Source organism: Aspergillus puulaauensis, chromosome 1 (assembly GCF_016861865.1).
Source record: "Aspergillus puulaauensis MK2 DNA, chromosome 1, nearly complete sequence".
NCBI classification, from domain to species: domain Eukaryota; kingdom Fungi; phylum Ascomycota; class Eurotiomycetes; order Eurotiales; family Aspergillaceae; genus Aspergillus; species Aspergillus puulaauensis.
The window spans coordinates 3,563,717-3,577,708 of record NC_054857.1 but is presented as its reverse complement, the minus strand read 5'-3'; the positions used below and the strand labels follow the sequence as shown (position 1 = coordinate 3,577,708).

General features: G+C 53.1%; 8 protein-coding genes across 8 annotated transcripts; 5 read left to right on the top strand and 3 right to left on the bottom strand.

Moving 5' to 3' along the window:
* Window positions 1-554: 554 nt before the first annotated feature.
* APUU_11413A (uncharacterized protein) lies at window positions 555-1,784 on the top strand (the record flags this gene model as incomplete). The annotated part of the gene is made up of 3 exons (XM_041697501.1): window positions 555-790; window positions 848-1,280; window positions 1,341-1,784. The coding sequence occupies 3 exons, from the start codon at window positions 555-557 to the stop codon at window positions 1,782-1,784; spliced, it is 1,113 nt and encodes a 370-aa protein (XP_041550779.1).
* Window positions 1,785-2,052: 268 nt separating this feature from the next.
* APUU_11412S (Zn(II)2Cys6 transcription factor) lies at window positions 2,053-4,422 on the bottom strand (the record flags this gene model as incomplete). Its single annotated transcript, XM_041697500.1, has 4 exons — window positions 2,053-2,646; window positions 2,726-3,587; window positions 3,631-4,293; window positions 4,340-4,422. 4 exons carry the CDS (start codon window positions 4,420-4,422, stop codon window positions 2,053-2,055), a joined length of 2,202 nt encoding a protein of 733 aa, XP_041550778.1.
* A 425-nt stretch (window positions 4,423-4,847) lies between these two features.
* Window positions 4,848-5,762, top strand: APUU_11411A (SDR family oxidoreductase; the record flags this gene model as incomplete). Its single annotated transcript, XM_041697499.1, has 3 exons — window positions 4,848-5,146; window positions 5,198-5,566; window positions 5,621-5,762. 3 exons carry the CDS (start codon window positions 4,848-4,850, stop codon window positions 5,760-5,762), a joined length of 810 nt encoding a protein of 269 aa, XP_041550777.1.
* A 597-nt stretch (window positions 5,763-6,359) lies between these two features.
* On the top strand, window positions 6,360-7,307 carry APUU_11410A (dihydrodipicolinate synthase family protein; the record flags this gene model as incomplete). Its single annotated transcript, XM_041697498.1, has 1 exon — window positions 6,360-7,307. One exon carries the CDS (start codon window positions 6,360-6,362, stop codon window positions 7,305-7,307), a length of 948 nt encoding a protein of 315 aa, XP_041550776.1.
* A 259-nt stretch (window positions 7,308-7,566) lies between these two features.
* On the bottom strand, window positions 7,567-9,228 carry APUU_11409S (uncharacterized protein; the record flags this gene model as incomplete). The annotated part of the gene is made up of 3 exons (XM_041697496.1): window positions 7,567-8,180; window positions 8,241-9,000; window positions 9,049-9,228. 3 exons carry the CDS (start codon window positions 9,226-9,228, stop codon window positions 7,567-7,569), a joined length of 1,554 nt encoding a protein of 517 aa, XP_041550775.1.
* Window positions 9,229-9,720: 492 nt separating this feature from the next.
* Window positions 9,721-10,992, top strand: APUU_11408A (glucarate dehydratase family protein; the record flags this gene model as incomplete). Its single annotated transcript, XM_041697495.1, has 1 exon — window positions 9,721-10,992. One exon carries the CDS (start codon window positions 9,721-9,723, stop codon window positions 10,990-10,992), a length of 1,272 nt encoding a protein of 423 aa, XP_041550774.1.
* A 427-nt stretch (window positions 10,993-11,419) lies between these two features.
* Window positions 11,420-12,222, top strand: APUU_11407A (uncharacterized protein; the record flags this gene model as incomplete). Its single annotated transcript, XM_041697494.1, has 4 exons — window positions 11,420-11,473; window positions 11,524-11,565; window positions 11,616-12,050; window positions 12,106-12,222. 4 exons carry the CDS (start codon window positions 11,420-11,422, stop codon window positions 12,220-12,222), a joined length of 648 nt encoding a protein of 215 aa, XP_041550773.1.
* A 356-nt stretch (window positions 12,223-12,578) lies between these two features.
* Window positions 12,579-13,765, bottom strand: APUU_11406S (bZIP transcription factor; the record flags this gene model as incomplete). Its single annotated transcript, XM_041697493.1, has 2 exons — window positions 12,579-13,595; window positions 13,652-13,765. 2 exons carry the CDS (start codon window positions 13,763-13,765, stop codon window positions 12,579-12,581), a joined length of 1,131 nt encoding a protein of 376 aa, XP_041550772.1.
* Window positions 13,766-13,992: the final 227 nt, after the last annotated feature.

Sequence of the window (13,992 nt, the reverse complement as noted above, 5' to 3'; positions counted from 1 at the left end):
GAGGTCAGCACATTAATATCATCATATCATCATTTTGGATGGAAGAAATGTCCATCGCAGTCAGCACCTTAACCCATCCAGAGCGACACCGACTCACCGCACCCTTCCTTCGAGTCCTGGCTTCTGATTTTGACACGCTTCTATTTTAACCACGAGATCATCCCCTATTTGACTCGAGTTGCGACTGGGTGCCCGCTAGTTGCAGGGCTTGCCAGCTCTCGCGCTGCCATTCGCTGTGGGCTCGTATCCTTTAGACGCCCAGAACTCGCAACGCGAGCAGTGGAGCTCGCGCCCTCGTGTTCATTCGTGTTTTCGACTTTGAGGCTGAAATGAGCAAATGGCCATCATCACACGTCGAGGCAGTGCCACTGCATGACTGCGCGGGCGCAATCTCGTGTTGTCGCCAGGGTCCAAGAGCCGCAGGGGATATTTGAGCGCCACCACTCCCATTTTATTTTCCCTCCTGGCCAATTCTTCTATCTCTTTCTCTTCAAATCATACACCCTTAGTGAGGGCTTTCAGCTTTTTAGTTTCATCTTCAGTCTCAACTCAACATGGCTCCTCGACGCGGTGGCGGCGGTGGATCTTATAGCAGCTCGCGCATATCATGCGATAGCGATGCCTTTTCGGACGAACAGTCCAGAGTCGCCATTGCCTTTGCTGCTCTGTGGTTTGTCGTCGCTGTGGTTTTGTTCTTCACTGCCACGCGGCGCTTTGGTCTGAACAAGAAACAAGGAAGTCCTGTCGTCGGCAGCGTCTTCCTGGGCTTCTCTATGTTCTTCGCCTTAGGGTAAGCCTACCAATGCAGTATTATTGCTATATGCGAATCATTCTAATTGACACGCAGGACCCATCTCACCAATATCATAGTCACGGCGATGACCCAATGCGGCACCGGGACCTCCTACAATTACGTAGCCCTCATCGTCTACAACTGGCTCTCTCACGCGTCACAGTTCATTCTGACGGCCTTGATCATGACAATAATCTGCCGCAAACTCCAAAGCGACTTTGCACGCGTCCAGCCGGCTATCCTGACTCTCCAGACCGTGTGGGTTGCCATCCTCGGGGCCCTCCTCGTCTCGCTGCTGTCCATGATAACGGCCACATACCACTACTCGTACTCAGACGATGCAGATCCTTACAAGATCTATGACCTCGAAAATCCGATCCGGGGTATCCAGACGACATATTACACTCTCGCCGTCCTCGGACTCCTCATCGCGTCGGCGTCCATGCTGAAGGCGCTCTTCAGCGCCCCGGCATATCTCCGCAAAGGGGTACGTCTCCCCTACAACATTTCTCAGACTCCATTTCTAACTAATAATTCTTGTAAATAGCCCATCGCAACCTGGGTCCCCATCCTTGCCTTATCCGCCATCGGCTACTCCGCAGCTTCTCTCGGCATCCACATCCAATCCGCATTCTTCGTCTCAAGCGCAACCATGACCTCGAGCAAATACATCAGCTATGTCCACGGCCAGCAGGCCGGTGGGTTCCTGGTCTGGTTCTTTTTCTTCCTCGCGTTTTATGCGGCTCTCAAGATTGCTAGCTATCGTTCTCAGTCTGGTGTTGTCCACGCGGCTCCTCATACCAGTATGAATCCCGCGGTGCCTACTCCGCATGCGCAGCAGAGCAATACCCTGAACCATGGCTATGATTCGCATCTGAACTACAATGCGAATGGGTACCAACAGAGTCAAAGCCAGAGTCAGAACCAGAACCAGTTTGGGGGATACCAGCCGAATCAGGGGTATGGCGGTAACCACCCGGTGAGGTACTAAGACCTTAGTAGCTGGGTCACTCGACGTTAATATTGATGGACGAGATATGGATTGGACGGTATTTGATATACAACGCACTCTGTTCAATTTACAGCGGAAGCGTTTCTCTTTTTGCTTGTTTGCTTCAATTCTGAATCATTATATACCCATGCCTATGCCTATGCCTATGTTATATGCACTTAATGAATAAACCTGTCAACGCCAGATCTAATAAACTATACACTCCACCCTCAATCACCATTATCCATCCTACTTAGTAGGAGCAGCCTTAAAACCTCATCTCATCCCCCCAAAACAAATCCATATTCCCCAGGCCACACGAAACCATCGACGTAAACTGTCCCCAGCCCGAACAATCCGATACCGAAAGCCCTAACCCGGCCATCGCATTGGCATCGGCGTCTGTGCCAAAGTCCATCCCACTCCCATCATTTCCATTTCCATTTCCATTTCCATTCCCGGGATCATCGAGGGAATCCGTATAGCCAGTCCCGATGGTATGCGGACTCTCATCTTGTCCTTGTCCTTGTCCTTGCTGCAGCGACAGAACCGGGCCAGTAGCTTGATATTGGTCCGCATTGGCAACGCCGTTATCATCTGTTGGTTGGAACTGACTGGCAGCCGCAGCAGGAGTGGCAGTTTCATCAGGAGTAGTCTGCCTTGTAGCCTCAACCCTCAACTCCTCAAGCACAAGACAATACCGTTCGGAGAGTGATCCCTTCTCTGCAATCGCCGAAAGATGGCTTTGGCAGCGCGTCGCGGCGGCGAAGTACGCGCTGTAGACGTGTGCCGGATAAGCGCGGTTCTGGATTACGTAGATGTAGAGCATTGTTGTCGCGTTGAAGGCGAAGTAGGATGTTATCTGGCACAAACTGTCAGTTTTGCTACACACAGAGAGAGAGGGGGTATAGGGAAGTAGAGGCTGAGGGGAATAGACAAACCCAAAGCGCCCGAAACAGCTGCCGATTCTGCGTAATCTCGTCAATGATAGCAACCGTCTTCATAGCAGCATGGAGACACTGCGTCGTACTCTCTTCCGTCTGCGAGTTCGAATCCAAACCAGCACCAGCACCAGCACGGCCCTGCGCCAACCGCGCAAAATTACTCAACACAAACGGGCGATGCGTAAGAATAACCGAATGCCAGTACGTCAGATTCAGGACATTCCGCTGGCGCTGGAAAATCGGCATGATCAGTGATGCACTGAGCACATCGGCGTCTAGGAACCAGGTTAGCTCTGTGCGCCAGGCACTCAGGTCCCTTGAGATGGAGGCTACGGCTGCGGCGCGACGGGCGTCGGAGACTGGTTTTATGGAATACAGATCGCGCAGGACGCGGCTGATGATCTGGGCGATTTTCATGTGTGCCAGCGGGGCGAGCATGGTTGTGAGCGTGTGGTTTCGGGGGGGAGTTAGGGTTACGGTGCTGTTTTGCGCAGTGGCGATCTGGTCGTCGTCGACGCAGGCGGGGAGTTCGGTGTCAACGTCGTCATCGTGGAAGGACCGCGGACGGCCCAGGGCTGCGCTGAGGTATGCGTCCAGTGTATATGCGCACCAGAATGTGCGCCGGCGGCATTCAGCTTCGATCTGGCTGAGGCCGGTGGTTGGGTCTGGGCGACGGTTCCTGTTCAGGCCGATGGCGAGGGCGAGATGCGAGACTGTGCCGAAGAGGCTCCAGCAGTGGTTGATTCGGGACTGCGTGAGAAGGTAGTAGCATTGTGTGAGGCGTGCTTGGACGCTTGTTAACCGGATAGAGCCTTTTTCTTTCGATAGCTGGTGCTCGGCTGCGAGATAGTACCGGGCACTGGCTTGTTAGCATTCAGTTGTTGGAGATGGAGAAGACGAACCTCAGATCTGGTGGACCCGGCCTGTCGTTGTCTGGCATGTATACCCTCGCCAGGGAAAAGACCATGAAGAGCAGAGCGACCTTGGCTGGGGCGCTGTGGGCATCGCGCATGACGCCTAACGTATCATAGAACTCATTGAACCATTCCTGGATAGTCGGTCTATGGAGGAACCGGTACGTCGGCATGGCAAAGTCGAAATACCGCTCTATCAGGCGCTGTGCATCGTCCCTCGGCAGCATCATACAGAATGAAGGGTCAAATTCAGGGAGATGCAGAGGAGCATCGCCAAATGTAAAGATGCTGCTGGGCTGGGCAAAGGAGATTGCCTGGTGCAGCCGCTTCTGAACCCTAAGCAGGAACGAGACCCCAGATGCAGGCCCGATATAGTGGCCCTGCAGGTCAGTCTGGGACGGCTCTGGTGAGTTGCGCGACGAGGCTATAGGAACCTGGTCATGGCCTTGTACTGAATGCACACTCTCCCGGGATGTTACTGGGCTGGGTAGAATGGCTGAATAGCCCTGTCTGGTAGGGCTGCCATGTTCATCGCCATAGCCGGGAATAAGGAACTTCCTGCCTCTGGCGTACGAAGAATCGAAAGTACAGCGAGCTTTTGCGCGAATACAAAACTGGCAGGGCTGGGAGTTGTTGCATTTGATTTTCCTCCTGCTCGCCTTAGTATACTATCGTGTAACTATCAAGAAGGGCGTACCGTTTGCACCGATCACAAGCCCTGGTAACCCTCACTCGTTCGCCGTTGCTTTTCCGCTTCCGCAATGATTGATGCTGTGTCATACTTGGCAGTCCGGTTTCTTGGCAAATCGCGTCGCGGTGACAGCATGGCGGGTGGAGGGACGGAAGAGCAGTGAATATATGCGGAAATGGCTGACGGAAAAGCATCCGAAATGCGGGGAAGGCAGTCTTGGGGGGTGGTGCTTTTCCGTCATCGTCTGATCCATGACTAGCAACAATCCTTCGCTCGAAGAGTTCCTCCAGTGAGACGGCATCTTCCCCAACGTGCTGTCCGTGCTAGTGCTCCTTCTGCCAGACCCCGGAGATGGCCCGTTGAGATCTACACTCATCCGTCAGTGGACGGAAAAGATGACGGGATAGAAGTGAAGCTTCAATGATTGAACGAAGGCAGGTAGCAACTATATCAACCCAACATCTCATTGAGAGGTAAAAGACAGCTCTTGCTAAAGACATATCTCCAATTCATCATGGCGTCCGTATCGAAACGCCTCGAAGGCAAGACCGTTCTCATCACCGGCGCTTCCTCCGGCATTGGACGCTCCACAGCTCTCGAATTCGCACGTACCTCCCCCCAGAATCTCAGATTGATCCTTACAGCACGCCGAATCGACCGTCTGCAGGAGCTCGCGACCAGTATTACAAAGGAATTCCCCGGAGTCAAGGTCCATCCAGTACAGCTCGATGTCAGCAACCCAGAGGAAGTGCGAGGACTAGTGAACAGCCTCCCTGCTGAATTCAAAGAAGTCGATGTCCTGGTTAACAATGCGTGCGTCTCTCGTACTCTGGATGTACGAAACTCCCCAGCTAACCTCAACAGCGGCCTCGTCAAAGGCGTAGCCAAAGCCCCCGAAATCGCAGAGGAAGACATCAACGTCATGTTCGCGACAAACGTAACGGGCCTGATCAACATAACCCAAGCGATCCTACCCAGTATGCTAAAGCGCAACAACGGCGAGGGCTCTGGAGATATCATCAACATCGGCTCCATTGCCGGACGAGAGCCGTACCCTGGCGGCGGGATATACTGTGCCACCAAGGCTGCCGTACGATCCTTCACAGAGGCGCTGCGCAAGGAGCTGATATCGAAGCGAGTCAGGGTTATCACGATTGATCCTGGACAGGTGGAGACTGAGTTCTCGGTTGTCAGGTTCTCTGGGGATAAGAGTAAGGCGGATGCTGTTTATGCGTGAGTTCCCTAACTGTTTAATTGTCTACATGTTAAGAAGCTAACTGTTTGTAGCGGCTGCGAGCCATTGACGCCGGATGATATTGCAGAGGTTATTGTGTTTACTGCTGGGAGGAGGGAGAATGTGGTTGTTGCGGACACTCTGCTGTTCCCTAACCACCAGGCCAGTGCTACGATCATGCATCGGAGGGGTTGACTACATTTATAAATCTGCATTTTTAAATACTGCAAATAATAGAGTAATGTTGAACGCATTCGAAAGACTCTTCGTCGTAGTATAATTTGATGAGACGGACCTCTACACCAAAAGACCTTGCAAGGCTGGTGGCTAGCCAGCTATCTCCAACATAATTCTACCCATCGCAATCAAGTTTTATATGTGTCATAGTCTGGAATGACGAATAACTCGTTGAATTGCCTTCATATTCCAACCACCTATTTCGGCCTTCCCCAACATGGCCATGATTATCCACCACGCCCATCCAAGCCGACGGAAATGCAAGTTGGTTATCCGTCGACTTCCATATCCGCTCCGCTGAGATGCTCCGCTCTGCCAGACAGTGTTCTCCTAATTCCGCGGAATCTTCATACAACAGGTCTCCAAATCTATGTTAGAAGCCTCGGCCATAGTCCGTCGCAATCAGTGGGCCTCTTCGCGTGACAACGGATATCCAGGTAGACTCCCATCTAGGCACTCAGTATGTCACATATAGAACGTATCCCCTCTACCCAAGTAAAAAGAAAAAAAGAAATTGCACTATCCAAGCTATCATTTGTCTTACAAACAAACAAAATGCCCCAACCCAAAGTCCCCCCCAGCGGCGTCTGGGCCCCAACAATCACCTTCTTCGACCACACAACCGACACCCTCGACCTCCCCTCCCAATCGCAATACTACAGCTACCTCTCCCAAACCGGTCTGGCCGGGCTGGTCGTCCTCGGCACAAACAGCGAGACATTCCTCCTCACCCGCGAAGAGCGCAAGACCCTCCTCACCACCGCGCGCCAGAGCGTCGGCGACTCCTTCCCCATCATGGCAGGCGTCTCAGGGCACGGCACGAAGCAGGTCCTTGAATTTATATCCGACGCTGCAGATGCAGGCGCCGACTACGCGCTTCTCCTGCCGCCTGCGTATTTCGGAAAACAGACGACGCCGGATGTGGTGAGGGGGTTTTTTGAGGATATAGCCAGGGAAAGTGTCTTGCCGATTGTGATATATAATTTCCCGGCTGTCTGTAACGGGATTGATCTTGATTCTGCAACCATTGCGGCCCTGGCGAAGAAATTTCCGGGGAAGATTGTCGGCGTCAAGTTAACCTGTGGATCTGTGGCTAAGATTGTCCGGTTATCTGCGGAATTTCCCGCGGATTCTTTTGGTGCGTTTGCAGGGCAGAGTGACTTTCTTGTTGGTGGGCTTGCTGCTGGTGCGGTGGGCACGATTGCCGGATTTGCGAATGTGTTTCCCAAGACCATTGTAAGGATTTATGAGCTTTATCGGGGCGGGAAGGTCGAGGAGGCGATGGAGTTGCATAGGAAGGCAGCGCTGGCGGAGCAGCCGTGTAAAGCTGGCATTGCGAGTGTCAAGTATGCGGCGGCGATTACGACGGCGAAGAAGGCTGGGATTCAGGGGGCGCTGGGTAAGTTGAAGCCTCGGAGGCCGTATACGGAGTTGGATGATAAGGGGAAGATTGCAGTGTTGGAGCTGACGGCGGGGTTGGCGAGTGTTGAGGACGGTTTGTAGACTGTAGATATTGCTATTTCAATCGGTTTATAGTTAGAGTGTTGTAGAGCAGCCCTATACAGAAATCAAGCCTATACAGATATCAAACCTGCCCTAACTTAGTCCTTCCCAGAGTAACACCCAACAATACCTACTCTTAGTCGGTACATAATATATCCTGACCATAATTCAATTCATAACATCATTAAATCCATTGTATTCAGTCACTACCATATCGCCAATCTGCCATATTCCTCCACCCATCCTTCATAACAATCACCTACAAAACATGCTTAAACAACGGCGACCGATCACCCAGATCAAAGAGCTCCTCCTCCGTATACCTAACCCTCGCCTCACCCTCCAGCGCCGCCTTCCTCTTATTCGCAATCTTATAGCTCCACTCCAACAGCACCGCAACAATAATCCCCGTGCCTCCCAGCGCAATACTAATCCCAAAGCCCGTATAATACTTCGGGCTCTCAGACTCAAGATACATGAAACTGCCCAGAATGCCACCAATATTACCCACGCAGTTCATGAGCGCAATGCCAATAGCCCTCCGCGATGCAGGGGCAATGTTATTCGCGTTCCAGGACGCAGCGGCTGCTTGGATCGGGTAGATGCCGATTACGGCGAGGACGACGGCGATATACGCGACCCCCATGTTGGCTTGCAGCTCGCCCTTTAGCGAGATAATGATTGAGTAGGCGACTATCACAATTAACATGGGGATAACGACGAACGGCATTCGCCAGTAGAAGTGGTCTGAGAGGCGGGCGAAGACAATGGCGGAGATTGCGGCGGCGACGTAGGGCGGTGCAGATGTGAGTTGGGCGTTTGTGTCGCTGAAGCCCATGGACTTTGTGATCGTGGGGAGAGTGAATTTAGTTCCTAGGATTTATTAGCACCAGCTATGAAGCTTATGGGAATTGTTTGGTTCGGGGGGAGTACCGTATGAAAGAGCCGACTGGGCAAACAGGAACCAGGCCTGCATGTAGACGCGCCAGTTCGTAAGGACCATCATCAGGTCTCGCCATTTGAAGCCAGTGTCGTTCTCGGTGCGTCCACCCTGCTTGATGAACATCGACAACTCCAGGTACTGGATCTCGTCTGGCTCAAGCCACCGTGTGGAGAGGGCCGGGGTGTCGATGAGGAGGAAGAAGCAGGCAATGCCTAGGACGACTGTGGCTAGACCTTCGAGGATGAAAATCCATCGCCAACCCTCATAGCCACCGACGCCGTCCATCTCGGCAATTGCTGCAGCGAGCAGGCCTGAAAAGGCGCCTGAGAGGGCGCTGGCGCAGTAGAAGTACGAGATCCGCAGGGCGAGGTCTTTGGGCATGTACCAGTAGGAACAGAGGTAGATGGCGCCAGGGAAGAACCCAGCTTCGAAAATACCCAGAAGAACACGCACAACCATCAGACTGCCGTAGTTGTTGACCAGGCCGGTGCAGGTCATGATGATGCCCCATGAGACAACGAGAATGCCCAGGTAGGTTGATGGGCGCTTGAACTTCTTGAGCAGGACGTTGCTGGGCACTTCGAAGAGGACATAGGGGATGAAGAAGATGGAGAGCACCGTGTTGTACTGCACGCCTGTCATTCCTAGGTCGTCAATCATGCCTTCAATCTTTGCGTTGCCGATGTTGGCACGGTCGATGTGGCTGCATAGATACAGCAAGGCCAGCATGGGGACTAGTCGGGCGTCGACCTGGGGATGTTAGCTGGTATAGCCATTGCCAATGTTGAGAAAGCTCACTTTGCTGAAGACCTTCTTCCGCTTCTCCTCTGGATAGTTCCTATAAAATTCCGCATCTTCAGGACTCAAGCCCACGACACGAAAGGTGCCAATCTCTGTAATGGGGCTTTCGATATGAGCAGCCTTCTCATCAACCCCCTTCTCGACATCACCTTTTCCAACCGAGTCCCTGTTCGCCATTTTCAGTCAAGCAATGCTGTGTCTGTAGCTCGGAGGGAAAAGAACTTGGCTGCAGGAGGGGGTCACCATTCATACCCTGCTGGGACACAGGATATATACCCCCGGCCGTCGGAAATGCTGATCGCTTGCACCGTATGATACAGCTTTCCCCAGATTTGCGGTCTGACCTCCAAGACCGGGGTTTGTTCCCCAGTGCGTGACCGCGGGCTGTGCAGGGGGGTATGCGGATAAGCAGCCAACCACCTCCCTGCAAGACACGGATACTGCCTCCGCCGCTGGTGATCGCTCGGAAAACGCTGGCGTGGAGTCTTATCCGAGTCATGTCCCCAGCTTCCCCGCAACAACCGGCCTTTATCCATAGTACCGAGCTGGAGTGTCGGAATCTTCTCCGGATGAAGAGGTTATATACACTGCCGACTCTTTTCCGACTGCCTCGATCTGGAGATCAACCAGCCCAATCAACAGCCAATCAACATCCAATTAACGCCCACAATGGCGGACACTATCAAAGACATAGTCATCACCCCGGTGGCATTTCACGACATGCCGCTGCTAAACAGCGTCGGCGTGCACGAGCCATTCGCCCTAAGGAGCATAATCGAAGTCATCACAGACAGCACCTACGGGCTAGGCGAGTCCTACGGCGACTCTGCACACCTCGAGCGCCTCCAGAAAGCCGCAGACCAAATCAAGGCCTCGTCGCTCTCAGTCTACAACACAAACGCCATCTACCAAATATGCACCAACAGCCTCGACGCAACCGCCACAAGCGGCGGCGACGGTATGGCCGGCATGGTCACCACAGCCTCCGTCGCCGATAAAGTCTTCTCCCCCTTCGAGGTCGCCTGCCTCGACATCCAAGGCAAACTAGCCGGCATCCCCGTCTCCGAGCTCCTAGGCGGCCGCGTCCGCAATAACGTGCAATACTCCGCCTACCTCTTCTACAAATGGGCCGGCCACCCCGGCCACCCCGACGACGAATACGGCGCAGCCCTAACCCCCGAAGGTCTCGTCGCGCAAGCCCGCAAAATCATATCCGAGTACGGCTTCCGCGCAATAAAACTCAAGGGCGGCGTCTTCGCACCCGCGCAAGAAGTCGCCGCCATCAAAGCCCTCCACGCCGCATTCCCCTCCCTCCCGCTCCGCCTCGACCCAAACGCCGCCTGGACAGTCGAGACCTCGAAATGGGTTGCGCAGGAGTTAGCTGGCATAGTCGAGTACCTGGAAGACCCGGCGCCCGAGATCGAGGGCATGGCCGCCGTCGCGGCTGAGGCGTCCATGCCCCTCGCTACCAATATGGCCGTCGTGGCATTCGCCCATCTCCCGCCTTCGATCGCGCAGGATGCCGTCCAGGTCGTGCTCTCGGATCACCATTTCTGGGGCGGCCTGCGCAGGTCCCAGACGCTGGCGGGGATCTGTGCGACGTGGGGGATGCGGCTGTCCATGCACAGCAACAGCCATTTGGGGATTTCGTTGGCGGCGATGACGCATTTGGCGTCTGCGACGCCGAATTTGGATTATGCGTGTGATACGCATTGGCCGTGGAAGAGGCGCGATGAGGATGTTGTTGTTGATGGGGCGTTGAGGTGGGTGGATGGGGGCGTTGTTGTGCCAACGGCGCCTGGGCTGGGGGTTGAACTTGATCGGGAGAGGCTGGCTCGTTTGCATAAACAGTATCTGGACTGTGGGATTCGGAAGAGAGATGATACGACTTATATGAGGAAGTTTGAGCCAGGCTTTTCGGCGACGATACCGAAGTGGTGATCTATACAATATGTATTAGAACACCTTGTACAGACGCGACCTGTCTGTAAAGTATATACATCAATTAATAGCCAGAAAATATACTATACCTATAACTCCAATTTAATTCAGATTCAGCCTTCAGTTTCATGCAGTCCGGTACAAGATTAAGCCACGCCAATGAAACTGCCAATACAAAACAGCAAATGTCAAACGGCAAATGTCACAGTACTTCATAATAGTGCATGAAACACCCACCGTATAGCAGATCAGAAACGTCTCGGACTCGAAAATTCGGCAGCGACCGCTGTCGTTTCAAGAGCTTGAGGGCCTCGGTAGGCTGTCCATGTGCCGGCCGATCAGGAGTATAAACATAAATACCGCGCATGTCGCATAACGTCGGCCAGAGTCAACAATTATCTATACTCTATACTCAAAATTAATCACAATGGTCGCACAAACTGATCTCAGCATCCAGAACCTAACAGGGGACTGGGTAGTGGTAAGTCCCGTATCCGGGTATGTTGGTGCTACATGTCTAATACGAGGCAGGACAAGTCCAAGACAAAAAACATGGACGCGGCGCTTAAACTGGTAGAAACACTCTCTAGATCATTCACCAAGTCTAAGCTGACCACGCATAGCAAGGAGTCGGCTGGATAAGACGCAAAGCCGTGACATCGGGAACCATAACCCTCAAAATCAAACAGACTACCGGTCCACAGGGTGGCGGCGAACCAATTACACGACTCATGTTACAGCAAGGCCTCCGTGGTATCTTCCCTGGGGTTGAGCAGACCACGACATTGGACTGGACGGAGCACAAGCAGGTTGACGCAGTATCGGGCGCTGCTATTATTGTTCGCAGTCGCTTTGTGAGAGGCGTCCGTGATGCGGGTGGCCGAGTGAGGCCAATTCTCGATATCCAGACGACAGCAGCTGGTAAGAGGGGGGAAATCGAGGCCTACCTTGGTACTGCTGTTTCAGTTCCTCCTGAGGATGGAGGGGGAGATTCGCATGAGAAGGCATTTGTGCAGGACTTTATTCGGTGTCCTGATGGAGGGTGGACGGCTGAGCAGGTGAGCTTCTACTGATACACATCGGAATATAACATGGCTGATATGATCTTTCTAGATCTGGGCTGTGGAAAGTATTGGAGATGGGCTATTTCTGACTTGCAAGGCTGTTGCTGCTAAGGGGTCTGACACTGAAGAAGCCTCTCTGGTGTACCAATATGGGGAGCAGGAGTAGCATATTCGATATATATTTGATCGCTTCCAGGCAGGACCTGGTCGGTAGTCCTTGAAACGGACGTCTTTGTATTGGAATATAGTTAACCTGCACCTTCCTATTGTGTAGCTCCCAATTGTCCATCGCAGTTTCCTCGAGGTGTAATGCGTGTCCTGCTGCATAAGGCAGGTGCACTGGAGTCTGTCGCTCTTTCCCTCATAATACAGAAGCCTACATCGCTCCTTCCTGGAATCTGTATCAAAGACGGTTGCCAGGGCACCCAGTACCAAGTACATTCAGTAATTCTCGACAAACGTGCATGGGTATAGCCAGCATGGTATCAAAGGCTGTCTCATTAATTAAACCAAATAAGCCGTCTAGCCCTGAGGTATTGAGTTAACGGCCCTTTCTACATCTCTTCGTCGAAATCCAGGACTGTGGCCTAGACATATGCACCTGTCAAGTAAAGCTAGAGAGGTCAGAGAAGGCTTTTTCCGTCTTCGTGGGGAAATGAGGCCGGTCTCACCGGCCGTGAAATCGAACACATTAATTGCCCTCCGAGGCAACGGACGTATCTCAGTTCCAGCCGGAGATATCGTCAGATTGACCTCTTTCCCTTGCAAGTATCTCTTCAAGTCATGCACGTCAAACCACTCCCCATCTAGCTCAGCAGGGACCTCAGCAAGTGCTGATGAATATGCACTCCCCATCGCAGGTTCTCGGCTTTCACCTGCTGAAAAAGGCTCTAGGTAATGCGTACCAGCACCTCCCAAATAGAAGAAGGGGATTTCGCTGAACTGTTCCGGCTGTGTACGGTTGAGCCGCGCATGGAGACGGGCGTTGAAAAATGCGGCGATTGTCTCCCTAGGTACGAGTGGTAGAAGCAGTCGGAAAGGTCGTTTCAAACTGTCCATGGAGACAGAAGGGTTGTTTAGTAAGACGAGGCCGCGGTGGAGGCAAGATATTCGGAGGTGCTCTATGAATTGTGGTACGTCTATGCTGCGGCCAGCGTCTGTCCCGGATGCGTAGATCTGGCCAGAGCGGTACGTCGCAAGAAAGTCCTCTGTATTGCTTGACAGACTGGGATGGAGTGAAGGAGGAACCTCCATGGAATATCCGGTAGACTCTCTGCTCTGTGCTGGGTGGTTGGCCTCTTCGCCATAGTTCGCCACGGAGAGGCACGTCTCGACAGTGTCCCGAAGACGATCTGTAAGATTCGGATATACGACCAGTGCGTCTGACTGAACCAAATCATCACTGAACGAGACAACAGCCTGGCTCATCCTCTCCAGCGCCGTCTCTAGCTGGGCAACGCGCCGGGTGAGCGCTGTCATATTGGCCTGGTTCCGGGCTCGATACGCCCGCTGGGCCATACGGATTTGTGTCCGACGTCGCTAGGCTTCGTCAGATAGGCCCCAGCCTATAATGACCCATAATGTATGCTACGAACCTCGTTCGAACCATCTTCCTGATTGGGCCGACTGGGTCTCCGCAGCCGGGGTGCCCTGGTAGGTGCCCCTGCGGTGTCGACTGGAGACTGCTTTCGCTCAGGGTTCATTTCCATAGTGGGTCGAATACACGTTCTTCATTAAAGATTATCAATGTAGACTCGGGATGATGAAGAAATGCAGCAGTCGGGGGAGCTCCAGTTCACCTCGTTCGGCTGTCGGCTCGGAGTGATCACTAATCACAACTGCCGCTGTCACTATATTAAGGCCACCCGGGACAGGCAACGCAACATCCAAATGCTCGTGTGAAGTTAGGTATGCAATGCAATATCCGGTTCGGTGG